Consider the following 21,460-nt stretch of genomic DNA (forward strand, 5'->3'; position numbering starts at 1 on the left):
CAATACGTAGCTGGGGCGCTCTGGATCGCTTTGCTCACCGTGGTCCGTGGACGCTGGACGTCGTCTGGATCTGTGGAGGCCTCGGCGTTATCTAGATGGCCACAGATGAGTTCCAGCACAGCTAATTGCAGGGGTTCCTCTTCATCATGCGAGAGGAGAGCGACCAGACTCCACCACGATGTGCATCGACTCCAAATGTATTGTCACATAATCACCACTTCTATACTTTCCCAAATGCTGTCACGTGCTACAGCTCATGGCAATTAGTTACCACTGAGCCTGAACCTGATGGGCCTCACTGGGGTAGGCAAGACACCCTTCGATCAGGTGGGTGCCACTAAAGCAGGTTTTTTATCTGCTCAGGTGTAAAATCCCAGGTTACAGGAGGTGATAACCCCACCCAGGGACTGTCCGCTTCAGGGGCATTTGAACATCTTTCCATCCCAAATTTGTCCTCTCTGATACCCAGATGAGTCCAGATTCCACAGAATATGTAACATAGCAGCCATGTTAATTAGTAATATTACACCTCTGATGGAAGGGTGACTAAGGACCTGGGAAGTCTGTGTAACAAAATTGTCTCCATCAGTCCGAGCTGAGGGGAAAGAGATGCGTTGCCCCAAGACCTCCACAAGACAGTTCCCACAGCACAGTAAATCCATCAGCAACAGAATGAGACTCACAGTTATTATTTGGGCCATCACGTTCCCAGGCCCCTTCATCCTTTGCACAAAGTCATGCAGCCAACTTAGCAAAGCTATCAAGGCTAGAGCCCAGCTCAGAGCCAGGGTTAGTAGCAGCGTGTTCCCAAACACTGGGAAGGGAGAGATAAGCTGCATTACAGCAAGGCTCCCAGACCAGCACAGCAGCTTTGCACTCAGGAGCTTACTACAATGACAATGCATTTGATGTGGAACTGCTGTTATCTCGCCCCATCTTGGGCGCTAACAACGTGTGTGGTGGTTTGACCCTGGGGATTTTTGGGAAGCAAAGTTTGGTGAAACAAAAGTTTGGGGAAGCAAAAGCTTGGAGAAGAAAAAGGTTGGGGAAGCTAAGTCTGGGGAAGCAAAGGAAAAGGAAAGTAAGTGGATGAAAGAAAAGCAAAGCAAAGCTTGAGCAAGCAAAGTAAAGCAAAGCAGAGTTTGGGGAAGCAAAACTGAGGGAAGCAAAAGTTTGGGGAAGCAAAGTTTGGGTAAGCAAAGCAAAGCTTGGGCGAGCAAAGCAGAAGTTTGGAGAAGTAAAAGTTTGTGGGAGCAAAAGTTTGTGGTAACAAAGTTTGAGGAAGTAAAACCTTGGTTAAGCAAAACCTTGGGGAAGTAAAAGCTTGGGAAGCAAAAGTTTGGGGACACAAAAGTTTGGGGAAGAAAAAATTTGAGGAAGCAAAGCAAAGTTTAGGGAAGGAAATCAAAGCAAAATTTGGGAAAGTAAAGAAAAGTTTCAGGAAGCAAAGAAAAGCAAAGTTTGGGGAAGCCAAAGTTTGGGAAAGTAAAGCAAAGTTTTGGGGAGCAAAAGTTTGGGGAAGAAAAATGTTGGGGAAGCAAAGCAAAGGTTGATGAAGGAAAGCAATGCTTGGGAAAGCCAAGCAAAATTTGGGGAAGGAAAGCAAAAGAAAGCAAGTGGATGAAAGAATAAAAAGAATAAAAATATGGAAGAGAAGTAAAGCAAAGCAAAGCAAGGAAAAGCAAAGGAAAGGGAAATGGAAAGGGAAAGGGAAAGGGAAAGGGAAAGGGAAAGGGAAGGAGAAAATAGAGAGAAAAGAGAAAAGAAATGGGAAGAAAACAATCCACAGTGATGAAGGAAGTAAGGAAAACACCAAGTAGTAGTAAAGGGAACGAAACAGGCACAGAAAGAGTAATGAAAACTCCATGGGTGTTTGGGAACTGAGGAAAAAAAGTGATGGAATGGGGAAAGAGACTAAAATGGATGAAACACTTTCTGCCTCACATGCTCACGGTACTGCAGACACACAGCCTGGCTGAACTCCGGATTCAAGGCAGCTCTTCAAGGCACAGAAATCATGCATTATTAGATAAAACCCATTTTACTCTTTCCTTGAGCTTATGCCCCTTACGTCCATACCACCTGTTTTTCGTGTCTACATCCTTTTTTTGGGGGGTCTAAACCCTCAGTTTTAGGGTCTAAATCCCCTTTTTTGTGTCTCAACTCCCAAGTTTGGTGTCCAGAACCTCGTTTTTAGGAGTAAAACCCTGGTTTTAGGGTCTAAATCCTTGTTTTGGGGGTCTAAACACTCAGTTTTAGCGTCTTAATCCCCTTTTTATGGTGTCTAAACTCCCAGTTTTAGGGTCTAGATCCTTGTTTTAAGGACTAAACCCCTGGTTTTAGGGTCTAAATCCTTGTTTTGGCATCTAAACTTCCAGTTTTAGGGTCTAAATCATTGTTTTTGGTCTAAATCCCCTGTTTTAGGGTCTAGATCTCCATTTTGAAGTCTAAATCCTCGTTTTGCCATCTAAATCCCCTTTTTTTGTTGTCTAAATTCCCAGTTTTACGGTCTTTTTCAGTCTAAATCCCCTGTTTTAGGATGTAAATCCTTGGGTTTGTTGGCCTAAAGTTGAGTTTTTAGGGTCTAATTCCTTTTTCTGACGTCTATACCACCTGGTTTTGGGTCTAAATCCTCGTTTCTGGTGTCTAAACTCCCAGTTTAAGGGTCTAGATCCTCGGTTTTATGACTAAACCCCTCATTTTTAGGTCTAAATCCTTGTTTTTGGGGTCTAAACAATCAGTTTTAGGATCTAAATCCTTGTTTTCAGTATAAACCCCCTGTTTTAGATCCTAATTTTAATGGCAAGACCCATACTTTTAGGATCTAAATTCTCTGTTTTGGTCTAAACCCCATGTTTTAAGGTCTAAATCCTCGATTTTGGTTCTACTCCCTCAGTTTTAGGGTCTAAGTCCTCATTTTTTGGGCCTAAACTATAGGTTGACGGTCTAAATCCTTGGTTTTGGGTTCCAAACGTCTAGTTTTAAGGTCTAAAACATAATTTTTGGTCTAAACCCACTGTATTAGGGTCTAAATCTCATTTTTGTGTCTAAACCCAGAGTTTTAGGGTCTAAATCCCTGTTTTTAGGGTCTAAACCCACTGTTTTAGAGTCTAAATCTTCATTTTTGGGGTGTAAAGTCTAGATTTTAGGGTCTAAATACTTGTTTTTAGGATCTATACGCCCAGTTTTAGGGTCTAAAAGCTAATTTTTAGGTCTAACCCCACACTTTTAGGGTCTAAATCAGTTTTTTGGGGTCTAAGCTCCCAGTTTAAGGGTCTTAATCCTCATTTTTTGGTCCTAAAGTCTAGTTTTTAGGGTCTAAATCCTCGTTTTACGTCTATAACACCTGGTTTTGGGTCTAAATCCTCGGTTTTGTGGTCAGAACCCTCAGTTTTACCGTCTAAATCCCCTTTTTTTGGTGTCTAAACTCCCAGTTTTAGGGTCTAGATCCTCGGTTTTAAGGACTGTTCTGGTTTAGCAAGGAGCAGCTTTTGGCTTAGTACCAGGGGGAGCGGGTTGCAGTGAAGACCCGGTAAAGAGTTTGCGGACTCTCCCCCGGCTCCTGGGTTCACACCCACCTCCGGCCTGGCTGGGCCAATCTGGCGCCTCTGCCAGCACTATTTAGGGGACGGGAATTTGAAATGCGAGGCAGGAGGTGTAAGAGTGACACGAGATGGAGGCGACCACGCGGACCCTTCAGCCAGAGAAGGAGGAAGGAAGGAGAAGCAACAGACCAGAGACCCCTTGAGCAATTCTCAGCCTCTTCAGTACTCTAGGCTAACTGTGGCCTTTGTTCCCTGATGGGCCTAAACCAGGACAAGGACTAAACCCTTGGTTTTAGGGTCTAAATCTTCGTTTTTCAGATCTAAACACCCAGTTTTAGGGTCTGGATCCTCATTTTTAGGATTACACCCCTGGTGTAATCCTAAATCACCCTCCTCCACCCAAGGGCTTTCCCAACCACAAGTCAGGATCCCCCTCCATGACCAGGGAGGCTGAGAGCCACCATCAAACCCACAGGCAGAACATTTGCTTTCAGCCCCCTGTGCAAGGCCGGGATGAGCATGGAGGGAGCTGAGAGCACCCGTGTCCCAGCGCTGGGTGTCCAGCCGGGGCAGGGCTGCTGAGATGGCCCCTACCTGCAGGGCAGAGGGAGGGCAGCCAGGCCGTGCTGCAGGGACACAACGAGGCAAAGGGGGCTCTTTCATGGAGCTCTGCCCTGGTGAGACCTCATCTGGAGTCCTGTGTCCAGTTCTGGGCTCCTCAGCTCCAGAGGGACCGAGAACTTCCGCAGAGAAGCCAGTGCAGGGCCACCAAGATGATCAGGGGACTGGAGCATCTTTCATATGAGGAGAGGCTGCGGGACCTGGGGCTGTTTAGTCTGGAGAAGAGGAGACTGAGGGGAGATCTTATGAATATTGACAACTGTCTCAATGGTGGGTGTCAGGACGCTGGGGCAGCACTTTTTCCCATGGTATCTAGCAACAGGACAAGGGGTGATGGGATCAAGCTGGAACACAAAAAGTTCCATTTCAACATAGGAAAAAACTCTTCCAGTGTTTCAGTGAGGGAGCCCTGGCTCAGGCTGCCCAGGGACGGTGTGGATGCCCCGTGCTGGGAGGGCATCAAGACCCGCCTGGACACGTTCCTGTGTGACCTGATCTAGGTGGGAGCTGCTTCTGCACTTGGGTGGTTAACAGCAGAGCTTCAACTGACCGTCCTGGTCCTGCCCAAACAAAACCCCTGCACGCTGTGGGAGGAGAAGAGGTCCCTGGAGTGCAGCCAGGGCAGTGGCTGGGGAAGGCAGGATGGGCTGCAGCTCCCATGGGAAAGGGCAAACCCACTGGTGGGATGGTCTGTGCCCAGGAGCCTGGCTGTGCTTGGTGGGTGATGAGAAAGGATGGGGAGACTCGATGTGTGCCTCGAGGAGACTGAACCTTGTGGACAAGTAACGTGTGATGTGAGCTGTGTGTTGTAGGAAGCACCGCGGCAGGAACAGGCTGAGCTGATGAAGAACGAGGTGTGGAGGCTCGTTGGCGCCCCGCAGCCTCCATTTCCCATCACCCCCAGCGCCTCGCTGCCGGCCAAAGCTGCGGGCGGGAGCCGCGGTGCCTGCCGGGAGTTGTAGTTGTGCGGCGGCGCCTGGCAGGAGGCGCCGTGCGGCGGAGGGGGGGGGCCTCGGGTTCCCAGCGTGCCCCGCGCGGAGCCCGCGCTCGTGCCCTGCTCGCGTGCCGGCTCCTCCTCCTCCTCCCTCGGGCTCCTCTTTGTCCTCGGGGTCTCTGTGAAAGGATTCTCGCCCTGGAAAGAGAAGATTCACAGTGCTCAGCGGCACAGAGCCCAGTGTGCGGCCTGTGGGCAGCGGAGTTCCGCAGGGATGGGCGCTGGGGCCGCTCTGGTTCAACATCTCCGTCAGGGAGCTGGGGGAGGGCACAGAGGGACCCTCAGCGAGTTCCCTGCTGGCACCACACTGGGAGCACTGGCTGAGTGCCCAGAGCCTGAGCTGCCCGGCAGGGAGAGCTGGGCACAGAGGAACCTGCTGAGGGGCAGCAAGGGCAGAGTGGTGCAGCTGGGCAGGAACAAGCCCAGCACCAGCCCAGGCTGGGGCTGAGCTGCTGGAGAGCAGCTCCAGGAGAGGGGCCTGGCAGTGCTGGGGGAGAACAAACCAGCCCCGAGCAGCAGCTTGTCCTGTTGCTACGTACCATAGGAAAAGGGATGTCCCGACCTCCTGACACCCAGCAGTGAGGTATTTGTAAATGTTAATGAGCTCTCCCCTCAGTCTCCTCCAGACTAAACAGCCCCAGTTCCCGCAGCCTTTCCTCGTATGGAAGATGTTCCAGTCCCCTGATCATCTTGGTGGCCCTGCGCTGGCCACTCTCCACAAGTTCTGCGTCTCTTTTGTGCTGATGACAGGTTGCTCCTAAAATTTCTTGTGATTCCAACACACCAACTTTAATGCAGCTGTAAATGAGCCCAGCTCCACAGGGACTGAGCAATGGACTGAGGCACAACGTGCTGTGCAAACAGGCAGCTTTATTGACTACACTAAGTCTCCTTCAGCCTTTGTGTGTGCTGAGAGGAGCGTGGGGAGGACAGAGCAGGGGTGGGACACAGGGGCTGCCCTTGGAGCAGCGGGCAGTGCCCCAGGGGGAAATGGTGGTGGCACAGCGCAGCCTGCGCTGGGTCCTGGCCACGCTGCTGCTCAAGCCCCTCTTCCCATCAGGAACCGCAGGAGCCCCCGCAGCAAACTCAGGAACTTCAACGCCTTCCGGCATGCAAAGACACAGGACGTGGAGCTGCCTGGTTGTGTTGCACCTGGCCTTGGTGTCTGAGAGGGGCCTGAGGTGGACACAGGCTGTGACAGTGGAGGAGCTGCTGCCTCTTCTTGGTGCCGTCCCATGTGCTCCAGGATCCAGTTATAAAAGTGCCGAGTGCTGGTGTAGATGCCAGGCTGTTTTTCCCTTGCACAGCCTTTCCCCCAGCTGGTCAGTCCAACGACCCAGTAGTAGTCAGCGTGGCTGTCTTGGCAGGCGAGGGGACCACCACTGTCACCCTACAGCAGAGCAGAGAGGAGGAAGGGAGTGTTGGGTGGCTGCTGTCAGCACAGGGATGCTGGATGTGTGGAAGACAGAGGTTCTAGCACTGGGCTCTGGACCTAAGGGCTGCCACTTACACGGGATGGGTGTGTGGGACAAGGCAAGGGGCCCTGGGCAAGGAGATGATGATGGGGAAGGGGAGGGAAGCCCCAGCAGTGTTGGGACAGGGCTGTGGGTGCTGCAGGGGGTGACTCGTAGCTGCTCCTACCTGGCAGGTGTCGATACCACCCTGTGGGTACCCGGCACACAGGTTGTAGCTGTGCACAGCCCCTGTGTACCACTGGCTGCTGTTACAGAGCTTGGTATCGATGAGGTGAACCTTGGCCTCCTGCAGCACATCGGATATTTCTGGTTCTGTGGCTGTGAGCACAGCAAGGAATTAGCCCCCAGCAGCTCTGGGCCACTTGCCCTCCCCTGTCTGGCAAAGCCCTTCCCTGGGCCTCGGCTTTGCACCTACCCATAGAGACACCAGACACGTCTTTCCCTTCAGTCTGGCTTTGGACAGTGGCTCAGACCCCCGTCTGCAGCCTGATGTCCCCACAGCCTGACTGTGGCCCTCGCCTTGGCTCTCCTCACGCCCAACCCGTCTCCCCAGCGTGCCAGGCCTCGGGACACAAATGCTTTTACAAGGGGAACTCACATCGTGCAACTGTGGATCCCCAACCAGCCACCTGGCAGTTTTTCAGCTCCGACAGCTTCACGTCATCGGGTTGAGGCAAACAGGCCAGCTGGACGTGCTCATTGCACTGGATGGGCTGGTCCAGTTCCAGCACAGCAATGTCATTCTCAGCTGTGGCCTGCCAGTAGGCCTCGTGACGCAGCAGCCGCTTGATGCGTCGCACTTGGGCCTCGGGGCCCAGCTGAGACAACTTTGTGGTCCCGATCACCACGCGCCACTTGGCGATTTTCCTGGAGGGCAGATGGAGAGCAGAGGGCTCAGAGGGAGCACTTGCCTGCCTCCTGCTCACCAAGGGCTCCAGGAATGGCCAGCCCCAGGCCGCTGGCGAGCAGCAGCACCAGCCCAGCGTGTGCCGAGCACGGCTCTGTGCTGGGCTGGGCAGCGCCCCGGCGCTGGCTGCTGCGTGGGAACGGGACGGGAGCGGCAGCAGTGGTGTAGGGATGCCCCTTCCCTGCTCCTCCTCACCTGAACTTGTCAAAGCAGTGGGCTGCTGTGAGCACCCACTGTGGGTTGATGAGGGACCCTCCACAGAAATGCTTGGTGCGTTTTCCCCAGGGGCGCTGGAGGCTGACGATCCAGGGCCAGGTCCCCGGAGCCGCATTTGTGCCACCCACGACGCGCAACGGCCCAGAGGAAGAAGCCTTGAGCTGGCGCCCGCAGCTCGCCCTGGAAGCAGAAAGTCACGAGTGTCCTGCTCCAGGGCTCGCTGCTGCTCGGGCTGCAGGGCAGCCGTCTGCCCTCCACACCGGGTGCTGCGTGGACAGCGGGGCAGGGAGCCCTTAGCCCTGGCTCCTGCCTTAGCCCCGTAGCCTGGCTCCCTCACCGTGGGCTTTGGGGAGCTGTGGCTTGGCCATGGGGCACCAGTGGACGCTGTAAGGGCTGCCCAAGCTCCCTCCTAGAGCCACTTACCCACAGCCTTCCCATGAGCCGCTTGCAGGCCTGCAGTACAGAGCCAGCAGGGTGAGGATGAGCAGGAGCTTCATCATGTCTAGTAGCACGTGGCCAGAAAGTGCTGGTGACCACCAACAGCGGGGCCGATGCTGTGCCTGCAGTGCTCACGCTGCCCACAGCACCTCGGCCCCGGGGCTGATGTCACAGAGCCGCTGGTTACGGATGCTGGGCGTGGGGGATTCCGTGTGGGGCACCAAGGGGGAGTCCAGCTAAAGGGGGGGTGTGGCATGATTACTGAAGTGCCCTGGAAATGAAAACTTACATTGAAACTGGTATTAAAGCACACATTAAACATCAGCATTGCTCACCAGTTAAGGAAAGGGATAAAATGAAGAAGGCTCACAGGGTGGATACAGCTGCTGCTGGTCAGTGAGGAATCCACAACACAGTAATTCCCTGCAAATACTCCATGGAGTGTGGAGCAGAGGGGAGGCTCTGTGGTCAGACTCTGCGACGATACATGGGAAGGAGATGCTCCTCTAGAGCTGATAAGCAGCATTTTCGTACCCTGAGCCAAAGGTCTGTCAAACCTGCCCTTTGGGTGCACTTTGCTCATGATAATGTCATTATAATACCAAACTACACCTCTGTCCTGAAGGCCACCGGCCTCTGAGGTGCCACCACTCCTTGAGCCTGTGCCCTGAATTCTTTGTAACTCACAGCTTTAAATGCAAGGCAAGAGAATTTTACACCAATCCTAATAAGCTTTGGAGGTTATTGTGTGTTTATGTGACTAAAGTCACTCAAACTCCACCTTGAAGGTGAAGAAAAAGCATCCTGGGATGCACCAAGGAGAGTGTGGGCAGCAGGTCAAGGTTCTTCTCCCTCTCTACTCTTCCCTGGGGAGGCCTCATCTGGAGTCCTGTGTCCAGTTCTGGGCTCCTCAGCTTAAGAGGGACAGAGAACAGCTGGAGAGAGGCCAGTGCAGGGCCACCAAGATGATCAGGGGAATGGAACATCTTTCATATGAGGAAAGGCTGTGGGACCTGGGGCTGTTTAGTATGGAGAAGAGGAGACTGAGGGGAGACCTTATTAACATTTATACATATCTAAAGGGTGGGTGTCAGGAGGCTGGGACATCCCTCTTTTCTATAGTAGATAGTAACAGGACAAGGGGTGATGGGATGAAGCTGGAACACAAAAAGTACCATTGAGACATACGAAAAAACTATATTACAGTGAGGTTAGGGAGCCCTGGCTCAGGCTGCCCAGGGACCGTGTGGATGCCCCGTGCTGGGAGGTCATCAAGACCCGCCTGGACACGTTCCTGTGTGACCTGATCTAGGTGGGAGCTGCTTCTGCAGGGGGGTTGGACTGGATGAGCTCTAAAGGTCCCTTCCAAACCCCACCATGCTGTGATTCCATGATTCTCTGTGCAGAGCACTGGGCAATGGGGCATGGGAGCAGTGGGATAAAAATGTAGCAGAAGCCACTTGGGTGGTTAACAGCAGAGCTTCAACTGACCGTCCTGGTCCTGCCGTGCGGCGCCGTGCAGCGGAGGGGGCAGGGCCTCGGCTTCCCAGCGTGCCCCGCGGGAGCCCGCGCTCGTGCCCTGCTCGCGCTGTCGCTCGCGCTCGCGGGGGTCGTTCGGTCACCCCAAAACTTCGTGTCCTGCTCCAACCCCCCCCGGGAAGAGGGGAGCGAGTCCAGCCCCAGAGAGGGGTGACAGCAGCTCGAAGGGCTCCTGGAGCCCTCCCGGCTCAGGAATTGCTGCGGCAGGGCCGGGTCCCTCTCTCCTGCTGCTGACTTGGGCCTTGCTGCTGGAGCCGTCTCTGCGCAGGGGACGGTGGCTGCAGCTCAGGAGGGAGCCACGGGGCTGCGGGGCGGCTGCCTCTGGCCTGGCTTCCTTCTGGGGCGGGACGTTGCCACTTTGGCTCCGTGTCTCTGCTGCTTCTCCCTCACGGGTGGTGTGAGCACGTCTGGGAGGAGCAAACGCAGAGCTGTGGTGCAGAGTTGGGAGCCCCACGGGTTGTCATCTGAGTCGGGTGTTTTTTAGTGGTATAAAGGGCTTTGGATTCCCTAAAGGAGGCCCTGTGAGGGCCATCAGTGGGAGGGGGCTCTTGGTCAGCGCTGTCTGCTCCTTGGGTTCACATGGTGGGCTCAGCTCTTTGCTCCTCTTCACACTGGGTTTGGTTGACCGTGTCCTACCCTCACCTCTTTCTGTCCTGCTGCCCTCTGAACTCCTTCCGTTGGGGTTTAGAGTAGTTTTGCCTGGGCCAGGTTTTTTGGTAGGGGGAGAGGTACAGGGGTGGCTTCTTTAAACACAAAGAGTTGCCAGAAGCTTCCCCTGTAGCTCACAGGGTTGGGGCTAGTGAACTGCTTTACCAACAGCAAGGCCAGTTAGGCTGGTGCATTCAGTAGCCTTAATTCCCGCTGAACAGCATTCTCAACAATGTGTTTTAAAGAGGCCATCAATACATCACAGTGGAGGGCAGACTTCTCCTCTGCTGTATCTGCAACTGATGCAACGGCAGCCACAACTTCACACGGGACATGCTGGGGCGGAAAAGCTTCTCTAAAGCTTCCTTGGCTTCCAGAGGTGTTTTTGGACAATATCTGACTTTATTCTGGAGGATATTTACAGGGTTGCTAGATACAGAAAAACATCAGCTGCAGCTGGGCTTGGCAGGATTTGCTCCTGTCTGCCTCTGTAGAGACTTGCCGAGCCATCCGGGACACGGCTGGTAGTCCAGCCACTGAGCAAATCCTCTTTCCACCAGCGCTCTGTGGAAACAGAACCCAGAAGCCCAGAACTGCCCCATGCCCTGAGGCAGCAGATGTCCAACAGCAGCTCGCAGGGAATCACTAATATACATGAGTTCTGGTAAAAAGAAACTGCAGAGCCCAAGGGATCAGAAGCTCCAATGAAAAACCCACCCTTAGACTCTTCTTCTGGCTGTGATACCGTCTTTGAGGAACGCGAAGGAAAAGGACAGCTGCAAAGACTCTCAGCTGTCTGGGGACTTGGCTGCACTATATGTGAGCTAGAGATGATTTAGCTGACAAAAATTTACATTAAGGTGGCTTCCTCTGGCAACATGTCCAGGGTGCTAATCATAAGGTGTTCGTGGCTTACTGTAAACACGAGCTATATGGTGCTATTCTGTATACTCAAGAGAAGTCTGCCTTTGCTAAAATCACCTCTAGGTTGACATTTTAGTACCTTTCATGTTTTGGAGTTTTTAGACTCATGAAAACGTTTGCCACATGGATAATTCCCAGAAGTAATTGTAGAAGAATCAGAGTTCTCAGTAGAATTTTCTTGTATTAACACTTCCTTGGGACTGGACACATTCTCTGCACCAGCTACATCCTCCTTCATGCTTCTGAACACAAAAGAGACAATTTTTAAAGAAATGGTTTAAATACGTTTGGCATCACAGAAACAACAGCTTTAACTAACTTGCCCAGCTCTGAGACAACCCGGCGAGGCCCATGCTGGTACTCCAGGGACCTTTTTTGTGTATGAAACAACACTTACTCTTTGAAAGAGCACAGTTGAGATTTCTCTCTTCCTTGTAAATATTAGAAAACAAACCCTTGGTCACAGACATTGAAATGATATTTCCAAGGACAGATTGTCAAACTGAAAATTGTCTAAAAAACCTCCTGAACAAGGGGCCACTCATCAGAGGCCGGAACAAAACACCTACAGATGTCTGGCTCATAAGCACTTTAAATCAAGGGTGCTAGGATCCAGAGACAAACCCCAGTGAGACGTGTGCTTCCACTACACTGGGTATTTCCTCAGTTCTGAAAGTTGCCAAGGTGTCCTGGTTTTGGCTGGGGTAGTTAAATTCCTCCCTAGTAGCTGGTACAAGGTTGTGTTTTGGATTTTGTTTGAGAATGATGTTCATAACACAATGATGGTTTAGTTGTTGCTCAGTAGCACTTTTCTTAAGTCCTTTCCAGTTTAGCCTGCTGTGCCAGCAAGGGAATGCACAACAAGCTGGAAGGGAGGACAGCCGATCTGAACTAGCCAAAGGGCTACTCCGTACTGTAGGATGCTGTGCCGGGAAGGACAGACTGCAGCTTGGGCATCAGTCAGCGGGTAGTGAGCAACTGCTTTGAGCACCTGCACTTGTCTTTCTTGGGTTTCCTTCTTTTTGTTATATTCTTTTTCATTACAATATGAATTTAGTCTAGTTAGAGTTTAGTCTAGAAAAGAGGAGACTGGGGGGGAATCTTCTTAATATTTACAAATATCTCAAGGGTGGGTGTCAGGAGGCTGGGACATCCCTTTTTTCTATAGTAGCCAGCAACAGGACAAGGGGTGATGGGATGAAGCTGGAACACAAACAGTTCCACTTAAACATACGAAAAAGCTGTTTCCCTGTTCAGGTGAGGGAGCCCTGGCACAGGCTGCCCAGAGGGGTTGTGGAGGCTCCTTCCTTGGAGGTCTTCAAGACCCTCCTGGACATGTTCCTATGCAACCTGATCTAGGTGGACCTGCTTCTGCAGGGGGGTTGGACTGGATGAGCTCTGAACGTCCCTTCCAAACCTCATCAATCTACGATTCTACGAATATGCTCTGCTGTACTGCCTGGTGCGATGCACCTAGTGGTAAGCATTCAAAAAAGCCAAAGATCACAATACAAGGTGACACAGTTTGAATTTGGGCTCCATCTTTTTATCATAAACTTGGCTACCTGCATCTAATACTAGTTTTACATCTTCTAGAGTTGGTATTTTTCTCTGTGACGGTCACAGGAAAGCAGACATATTACAAACACTATTGTTTCTGTGTTCAAACGAAACACACAGTCAGTAATATCAATCATGAAAACATCTCCTTAATTGTAGCATTCTTTTTTCATAAAGTGTATGTTCAAAAAACCTTGTAAACTCTTACAAGGGCTCCAAGTTTTCTGCATGTCCAATATGTTCATGTGGCTGCACAGCTTCTGAAGTTGTGTTCTGTGTTCTGCATTGTCAGTTCCCAGACCTGTAGGCAAAACCTCAGATTGAACGTCGTATTCGTTAACTGACATCTTCAAGTCTGGAAGCCTGGTAACCCGGACCTTGGATGACAAAACACACCAAGTTGAAACCATAACTCAGCAGTAGTCTCTCTCTAACTCTAAGCTGCTCTAAGTAAAACATTAAACATGTACCCGTTTATTGATACCTGTAAGTAATTGGTTTTCTCCCAATGTCCCAACCGGCACGTTCCCGTGTTTAATTCTTCTCCAGATATTGCCATCTTTTTCATCATAATAGTGTCGTAAGGAACTCGTAGTCAACTCCATGTAACACAACCAAGAGAGCAACCAAGTAAACAATCTGAGCCCTGATTACACAAGTTACAGCTGAAATACACACCACACAGAATAACTTCCTAGACCAAAACAGAGGAAGAAAACTGCTGGGGGGACACAGTTAGAAAAACTCTAAACAAGAACAAAAGCAGAGCAATCAGAAAAAGGCTGAGATGTGCCATATAGAAAAGGAAGCTGCTAAAGAGAATTACTTCCAGGAATTCCCCGTTTCCACTTTATTTTTCATCTGAAATTGACTGAATGCTCAGATGGAAAACAGCATCACACATTCCAAAACACTAACTAACTGTACTCTTGGACAGGACCAAGCAGCCACAAGAGGCACGTCACGATCCTGAGAGGGAGGGGTGGCCTTTCTGATGAACTTGTCCAGACAATTAAAAAATAACCAACTCTTTAAGCAAAACTCATCTCTAAGTCAATCTCCTACCAACAAGGTTTTGGGAGAATAGGAGAATGCTGAGAGGAAACACTCACTGCATGGAGGGCTGTTACCTTCTAGTCAGTCTTACCCAGAAGAATATTTGCCAGTGCCTTTATTACAGGCCAGGGAACTGACAGAACAATACAAACATGGCACTGACTGTAATACTTTCATTTCAGGAAAACCTGAAGAGTTGACTCTGAGAAAACCAATAATTGAAACAATTTCATCCCATGCCTGAGATTATTGCCATGAGAAGTTATCTCAGTTTACCACAGAATGGCTGTGGCTGGAATGGCCCTCTGGACATAATTTCATCCAAACTCCCTGCTCAAGCAGGGACACCTAGAATCATGTGCCCAGGACCACATCCTGGTTGCTTCTGCTTATTTCCAAGGACAGAGACTCTACAGTCTCTGAGAAACCTGTTCCAGGGGTCAGACACCTCCACAGTAAATTATCCAACAGTATTACCTGAATACCGTGTGGAATCAAATTGAACTTGGAACGGACAGAAGTAAAGAAAAGAACAGGTGCTCTTGGCAAAGGAGTTTAGATACAGTAAAAGGTCCAAAAGTTTCATAGAAGCAGAAACATCTTGTCTTACTTGGAGCTGTGTGAGCCATTTTCAGTGGTCCCTTACAGCCTCAGTGAGTCTATGTTTCTGTGATCTAATGCATTAGAAAATGAATTACAATGTTTTAAAAATCAAACCAGACATTTCAATTTCACTATGTAACAGCCCCTTAAAAATCAAGCTCCTTCAGTATCAACGTGATATGACATTAACCACTTGTTAGATATTACTTGATAAATAAGTTACAGACTCCCACACTCACGCAGTCCATCTCTGTCAATGTCTAAGCAGATGGCCTAAATAACCTGGGAAGCATCATGAAGATACTCTAAGATTACATCAGATGCACCCATTCTCAACATGCACTACCTTTTGGATCATTCATTGACATTTGCACCTTAGAACACAAAACCTGCAGTACTCTAATATATACATCCTCCACTCCTGTTTCTCAAGGTTTGTAGCAACTGCTCGACTGCAAAAGTGTAAGAATTGGTGGAATATACAAGAAAGGATTATTTCCCTGACATGAGATGGCAACTACATCACATCCTTGAGCTATTGGTGGCCAACAGTAAGATTCAGTGGAGTTAGGGCCTAAACATTTTTTCCGAGTAAGTTCCTACAGAAAGAGAAATAAAGAGTTCTACCTGAAAATCGTGTGCTTGAAACACCAACAAGGCAACACAAAGCACTGAGCAATTTAAAGGCCTTTGACCCACTGCATAATACATTTCCTTAACACACAATATGATAAGAGTTCTTCTGGGATGAGGAGTTAAATTCTTACATCTAATTCAAATGCCATCATTTGTAGCAGTGGTTGATGGATCAGATGAAACTGTACAATTCTACAGTCTCTCTGAAGCATAATTTACTCAACCGTATGAACAACCTCCTACACATTCCTCAATCAAAATTAGCTACTATAGTATTTAGTATCTGAAAGTTAAGGTCTGATACTAGTCTTAAAAATACTAAATGTAATGTATTACATTAGCATTACCCTTCCCAGATCTTCAAGAAGTGGTGCTGTTTCCAGAATTGATGGTGGTTTCATTTTCTTGCCAAGAAAGACAAAGTTTCCTTCTTCAAGATTTTGAAAACTCTGAAACCATATGAAATAGATGACAAAGGCAATACTTAGTAAATGGGTTTGAGCTTACATCCAACTTAAAAACTATTTTTTTTGAGAAGAATTAGCCAAAGAAATGGTAAACACAAATGAAGTACAACTCACACACACGTCACACAGAACAGTGCTGAGACTCCTACTGTCCCCTGACTTGGCCATTGCCTCTGTTTCTTGCTTTTTTTCTTTTTGTCTCTTCCTCTGCATTTTTTTTTGCCCTTCATATTTTCACAGAGGCACCATCAACTTTGCTGGCTTGCTGACCTTTGGTCTGGTCTTGTTGCTGATGTGGCTGGATTCAGTCCCTGATGTCCCTCCACAGAGTCCCTCCACAATGACCACTCTTGTAGCCTCAACACTACCCACACCTCCACATATATGACACACATTTACAGAGGTTAAATGGAAGTTATATCCTGGAATTACCTGTTGCTCATTTTCAGTTCTATGTGTCTTCAAAGGATCAGAATTTAAGCACTGCTGAAGCCTGAGAAATATACAAATATTAAATTCAATGGAAATGCAAAAGGAAAGTGTAATCGATAAATATCACCAATATTTCTAAATGGCACGAAACAGTTCACCTACAAAATATCTCTGATGTATTACCTGTGCCAACAAAAACCCTCAAATATGAAAGAAGAAATCAAAAAGTACCATTTTGGATGTAAAATTTACTATTAGGTTTTAGGTATCTGAAAATAACCCAAAGGATTTTTAACCAAGACAATTGGTGCATTCCCCAGCTTCAGAAGAAAATCAGATGGGACTGCAGGAAAAAGGTGTCTTACAGTTGCAAAAACATGAAACAATGTATCTTTGCAACAGTTAAAACTTGAATTAAAAACACCCCTCAGGTTGTTTACATATGCAGCAAGTGATCTGCAGCATAATAAAAGCCTTGCACAAGTCAACTCAGTCAGATTTCATTCAGCTGGAAAACTTTATAAATCACACTAAGAATAAAAGAAGGCAACTGAATATGCTGAGTGTGCAGAAACGTACTGCCTCATCACAGCCTTGTTTTCAAGCTACTGTTTAGAAAGATTTTTACTGTGGTCTGGATAAGTATCAGCAGCTTCTAATTGCTTCCTTCCCCAATACCATGTGCACACATCTTGTCTTACCCTCTGCCCTTTTAACTGTCTAAGAAGAGTAACTGGAAACATACTACAGCTCCTAATTATCTGGCTACACAATTGGTTCAAATATGTAACATACTGTACCATACCTGTCTGTGTGAACTGCTGGATTTTCCTTGAAAGGCAATCCTGGGATTGTTTTGACAATCTATCAAGAAAAGACAAACCCTTTTCTGGCAGTAAAATACTGTTTAAGAGCAACATTTTAGAAAAAAAAGATCAAGGTGGTTTTCTTACCTAACAGAATTTTCTTCAACATGCAACAAGAACATCAACCACACGGGAGAATTAGTTCATGTTCACATCTGGAAGTCACTGGGAGCTACTGGGGACCTCTAGGGGTGAACTGGGGGTTCCTGGGGAGGGATTTGGGACTTCTGGGAGCTACTGGGAGGGACAAGAGGCTACTGAGGGATAAACTGGGAGGATGTGGGAGCCTTTGGAGAGGGGAGTTGGGGCATTTTTAGGCCTTTTGGGTTGTTTTCAGTCCCTGAAGAGTCTTGGGGGGCGTTGAAGACTTTTGGGGTGTTTTGGGGTTCCCTCCTCATCCTGAGCCCCGTCCCCAGCGTGGTGTGCCAGAGCAAATGCTGCATTCCTTGAACTGGCCCAGTGACCCGAGTACTTCATGGGTGGCATTTCTGTGAGCCGTGGTTACAGCATTGATCTCATTCAGATGGGGTTTTATCTCTTGAGGACAGTTCCCTTTCTCTTTGTGTATGAGCAGGTGGATTAGCACAGATCAGCAGGTCACCAACAAGGCTGCCATTCCTGTAGCCTGCCGTGTGCCCTGGCATCTCTGTGTCACATTTCTGGGGAGGATCTTGCCATAAGCTAATGCAGCTGTTTCTTGCTGCCAAACTGGAGTCCTGTCTCTGGTGCCCAGATGTAATACCAGGGGTGCACCGACTGGCTGAAGCTGTCTTCCTCTCCTGACAGCTGATGGTTCAAGGAAGGAGTGTAGTCCAGGCTTCATCTCTGTGGTACTTGTGCAGCAGAGACCAGACACCCAAGGACTTGCTCTTGCCCTGTTCTGTTCTCTCGCTGCATCTCTGAGAGCAACTGGCGACAGAGCAGAAACGGGACGTTGAGGGGGGTTCAGTTGCACTGAGTGTAGCAGGAGAGAGCAGTGTCTGTGCAGGGATGGATTTGCACAGGAGCCCTCAGCATTTCTGCTGCCCTCAGGGAGAACTGAGCGAGGGCTGGGAGGCCAGAGGACGGGCTGTGGGTGAGAGCAGAGCCAGGGCAGCCGGGCTGTGCCCCTGCCTGGTGCCCAGCGCCCTGTTGCTGCCCCTTTGTGGCCGTCCCCTGTGAGCCTGCACAGCCCCAGCCCCTGCTGAGAGCAGAGGGATCCCCCTCACACCACTCCGTGTCTCGCCCTTGCTCAAGCTCTCAGCCCCCCACGGCCAGCCAAGGGCACTGAGGGCTCCTTTCCCCGCCCAGCAGCACTGTCTGTGCCTCAGTGTGTCTGTGCTCTCTGTGGGGCACTGAGGGCTCATTTCCCCGCCCAGCAGCACTGTCTGTGCCTCAGTGTGTCTGTGCTCTCCGTGGGGCACTGAGGGCTCATTTCCCCGCCCAGCAGCACTGTCTGTGCCTCAGTGTGTCTGTGCTCTCTGTGGGGCACTGAGGGCTCATTTCCCCGCCCAGCAGCACTGTCTGTGCCTCAGTGTGTCTGTGCTCTCCGTGGGGCACTGAGGGCTCATTTCCCCGCCCAGCAGCACTGTCTGTGCCTCAGTGTGTCTGTGCTCTCCGTGGGGCACTGAGGGCTCATTTCCCCGCCCAGCAGCACTGTCTGTGCCTCAGTGTGTCTGTGCTCTCCGTGGGGCACTGAGGGCTCCTTTCCCCGCCCAGCAGCACTGTCTGTGCCTCAGTGTGTCTGTGCTCTCCGTGGGGCACTCACACACACAGATCCCGGCCAGAGCTGCTGTGGCCTGAGCCAGAGGCTCCCTCAGCGCCCAGCCCCGGGCAGCCAATGGCAGCGCAGCAGGCGGGCTCAGCCCTGATTGACGTGTGAGCGGCGGCCAATCAGAGGCGGCGGCGCCTCAGGGCGGGCTCTGGCCCTTCCCGCCCTGTGCTGCAAAGCCCCTGAGCCACAGGCAGAGGCAGCAGCTGCCCAGCTCCTGCTTGTGCCCTCCCAGGGGAGGCCTTGGCAGCTCAAAAGGAAGGGGTTTGCTCCACAAGGTGTGTTAGGAAGCCAAAACGAGGCCTTGAATGCTAAAAACTGAGATGGAGACCCAAGAATGAGGGATTGAAAGCTGAAAAGGAACAGGTTAAAGCTAAAAAGAACAACTTGGGCCACAAAGTGAGACTTTGGAATCAGAAACTGGAGGATTGTGCTCCAAGCAATAAGGTTGAAAAAGGCACAAAAGAGGCTTTGGAACCTCAAAATGAGCATCTGGGCCACAAAACGAGCCTTTTGAGGTTAAAATTGAGTGTTTGGAAGCTAAGAAATGAGGGTTTGAGCACAAAAATGAGACTTTTTGAAAAGAAAGGTGCTGGTTTGGACCTAGAAGAGGATGATTTGAAATCTAAACCCAAGGTTTGGAATCTGACAATCGGGCTTTGGGAATTAGAGTTTGGGTCACCAAGTGAGGTTTGAAAGATTTGCATGGTGGCCTAGGCCTCAAAATAAGGCATTGGAAGCTAAAAAGGAGGGTTTGGAAGCAAAGCTTTTTGCTTTGGATGGTGAAAATAAGGATTTGTTCCCAAAAGTACCACTTTGGAAGCTAAAAATGTGGTTTTGGATGCCAACCAGGAGGTCTTGGCTCCAGAGCGAGGACTGAGCCAGCCACGTTCTACCTTCCCAGCCCTTTAGGTGTGGGAGCTGCCCTCAGTCGTGTGCAGTTCGTCTGCTCAGCCCAGATGAACAAATGCAGGGCGCAGGCCAGAGAGATGGGGTGGGCACTGAGGCACACAAGGAAGAACCCAGCCGCAGCTTTCCTACCTCTGTCATACAACCATGGAATTGTTATGGTTGGAAAAGGCCTCTCAGATGACCGAGTCCAAGCCCTCACCTCACACTGCCAGGCCCATCGCTGAACCACATCCCTCAGCGCTTCATCTGCACGACTTGTGAATATCTCCAGGGGTGGGGACTGCACCAGCTCCCTGGGCAGCCCGTCCCAGTGCTTCACAACCCTCTGAGTGACAAACTTCTTCTGATGTCCAATCTGAACCTGCCCTGGCGCAGCTTAAACCCATTTCCTCGTGTTCTGTTACTCAGTACAGGAGAGAAGAGCTCGACGCCCACCTCACTACAACCCCCTTCAGGCAGCTGTAGAGAGTGATCCTGTCTCCTCTCAGTCTCCTCTCCTCTGGGCTCAACATCCCCAGCTCCCTGAGCCTCTCCTCATCAGACCTGTTCTCGTGACCCTTCCCCAGCTTCGCTGGGACTCTCACACCCAGCTGAAGCCACGGTGCAGTTGCTGGCAGCAACAGGTTCCCCAGGTGCTGGTGGGCTGCTGGGGATGGACACAGCGTCTGCCAAAGCACGTGCAGATGTTGAGGCTGCGAATAGTGCAGCAGGAGATCAGAGAAGCGACTGTGCAGAGGGATTTCTGAGCTTCCCCAGCCAGCCCTTGGCACAACCAGCTCTGAGCCAGAGGCGTCCCTGTGGGGGCAAAGAGGTGCAGAGAGGTGCAGCCGTCGGCTGCTCCCAGGAGTCAGAGGCAGCCTGAGATGGAACCTTCCCTGACGGATTCACGATGGTGTCTTCCCCAACAGCCCCCTTTCTTAAGCCATTTTTACACTCTCTTTCCCTTCAAAGTGGGGCTGGAGTGACTCTGGTCACAGAGACCTTCATCTGGATTGCTGTGTAATGCTCTCACTTTGCTTTTAAAGGTGTGGGGTGAGGAGAATGCAGAGCACATGCTCAGTGAGGGCTGATGGTACCTTGGAGCTGTGTGGGCTTTGGGATGGAGCTGTGTTTCGGTGTTATAATCAGAGTCTAATGAGCAAAGTTCACCCAAACTCAGCGTTTTTTCAGACAATGACAGGCTGTTGGCCCAGGTGTCAAATGAATTGCAGATGTTACAGAAGCCTCAGAGCATAGAAGCATCATTCAGCCAGAAATCTGCAAGAACACATTTGTAAGTGTTTGGTATCTGAAATATTGGCCTTAGGAACTTGTTCCCTTGTGGCAGTACAAGCTTCAGGACATTGCTGATCTTGGAGAGTCACAAGAAGCCATCACTGCAGCACATCTCACTCCTGTTGTTATCTGGCAAGAAAAGAACTTATCTTGGGCCAATCAGAGTGAGGGAAATGAATCAGAAACTGCTCAAGTCTGTCCTGTGGTTTGGCCAAACAAAGGTGAAAAACACACTGTGAGGAAGACTCAGATCTTCATCCTCAATGGCCCCTGAGGCCATGCTAAAGAGGTTTGAGGGAGCTGTGGCCTGGGCAGACTGCGGCAGGACAATGAGGGGAACTCATGCAGAAGTGCAATGAATATGCAGATCTAGTCTGGGACATGTGGAAAGTTTTGCTCTAAGCAGGGCACACACTTGGTGGAGCCATCCCCTGTGTGCCCAGCGCTGCCAGAAAGAATCCCTACTTGACAGTCACATTGGCTGCTGAGTCCTGGTTGGCACTTTCCTGGCATCACAAACATGCAGCTTGTGAGTTCCACAGTACCCTGCAGCTCCCTTCTTCTGCAAGAGCTCACAGGACTTGCCCACGCAGTCT

The 21,460-nt window shown here is 50.2% G+C and overlaps 1 protein-coding gene across 1 annotated transcript; it reads right to left on the reverse strand.

Annotated features, from left to right (window-relative positions):
- Positions 1 to 6,199: 6,199 nt before the first annotated feature.
- LOC133627505 (acrosin-like) lies at positions 6,200 to 10,893 on the reverse strand. The gene is made up of 7 exons (XM_062013245.1): positions 10,886 to 10,893; positions 9,971 to 10,142; positions 8,332 to 8,432; positions 7,738 to 7,938; positions 7,234 to 7,502; positions 6,802 to 6,953; positions 6,200 to 6,550 (listed from the first exon to the last, which is right to left on the reverse strand). The coding sequence occupies exons 1-7, from the start codon at positions 10,891 to 10,893 to the stop codon at positions 6,200 to 6,202; spliced, it is 1,254 nt and encodes a 417-aa protein (XP_061869229.1).
- Positions 10,894 to 21,460: the final 10,567 nt, after the last annotated feature.

The sequence above is a fragment of the Colius striatus genome, chromosome 21, assembly GCF_028858725.1.
Source record: "Colius striatus isolate bColStr4 chromosome 21, bColStr4.1.hap1, whole genome shotgun sequence".
In the NCBI taxonomy this organism is placed as follows: domain Eukaryota; kingdom Metazoa; phylum Chordata; class Aves; order Coliiformes; family Coliidae; genus Colius; species Colius striatus.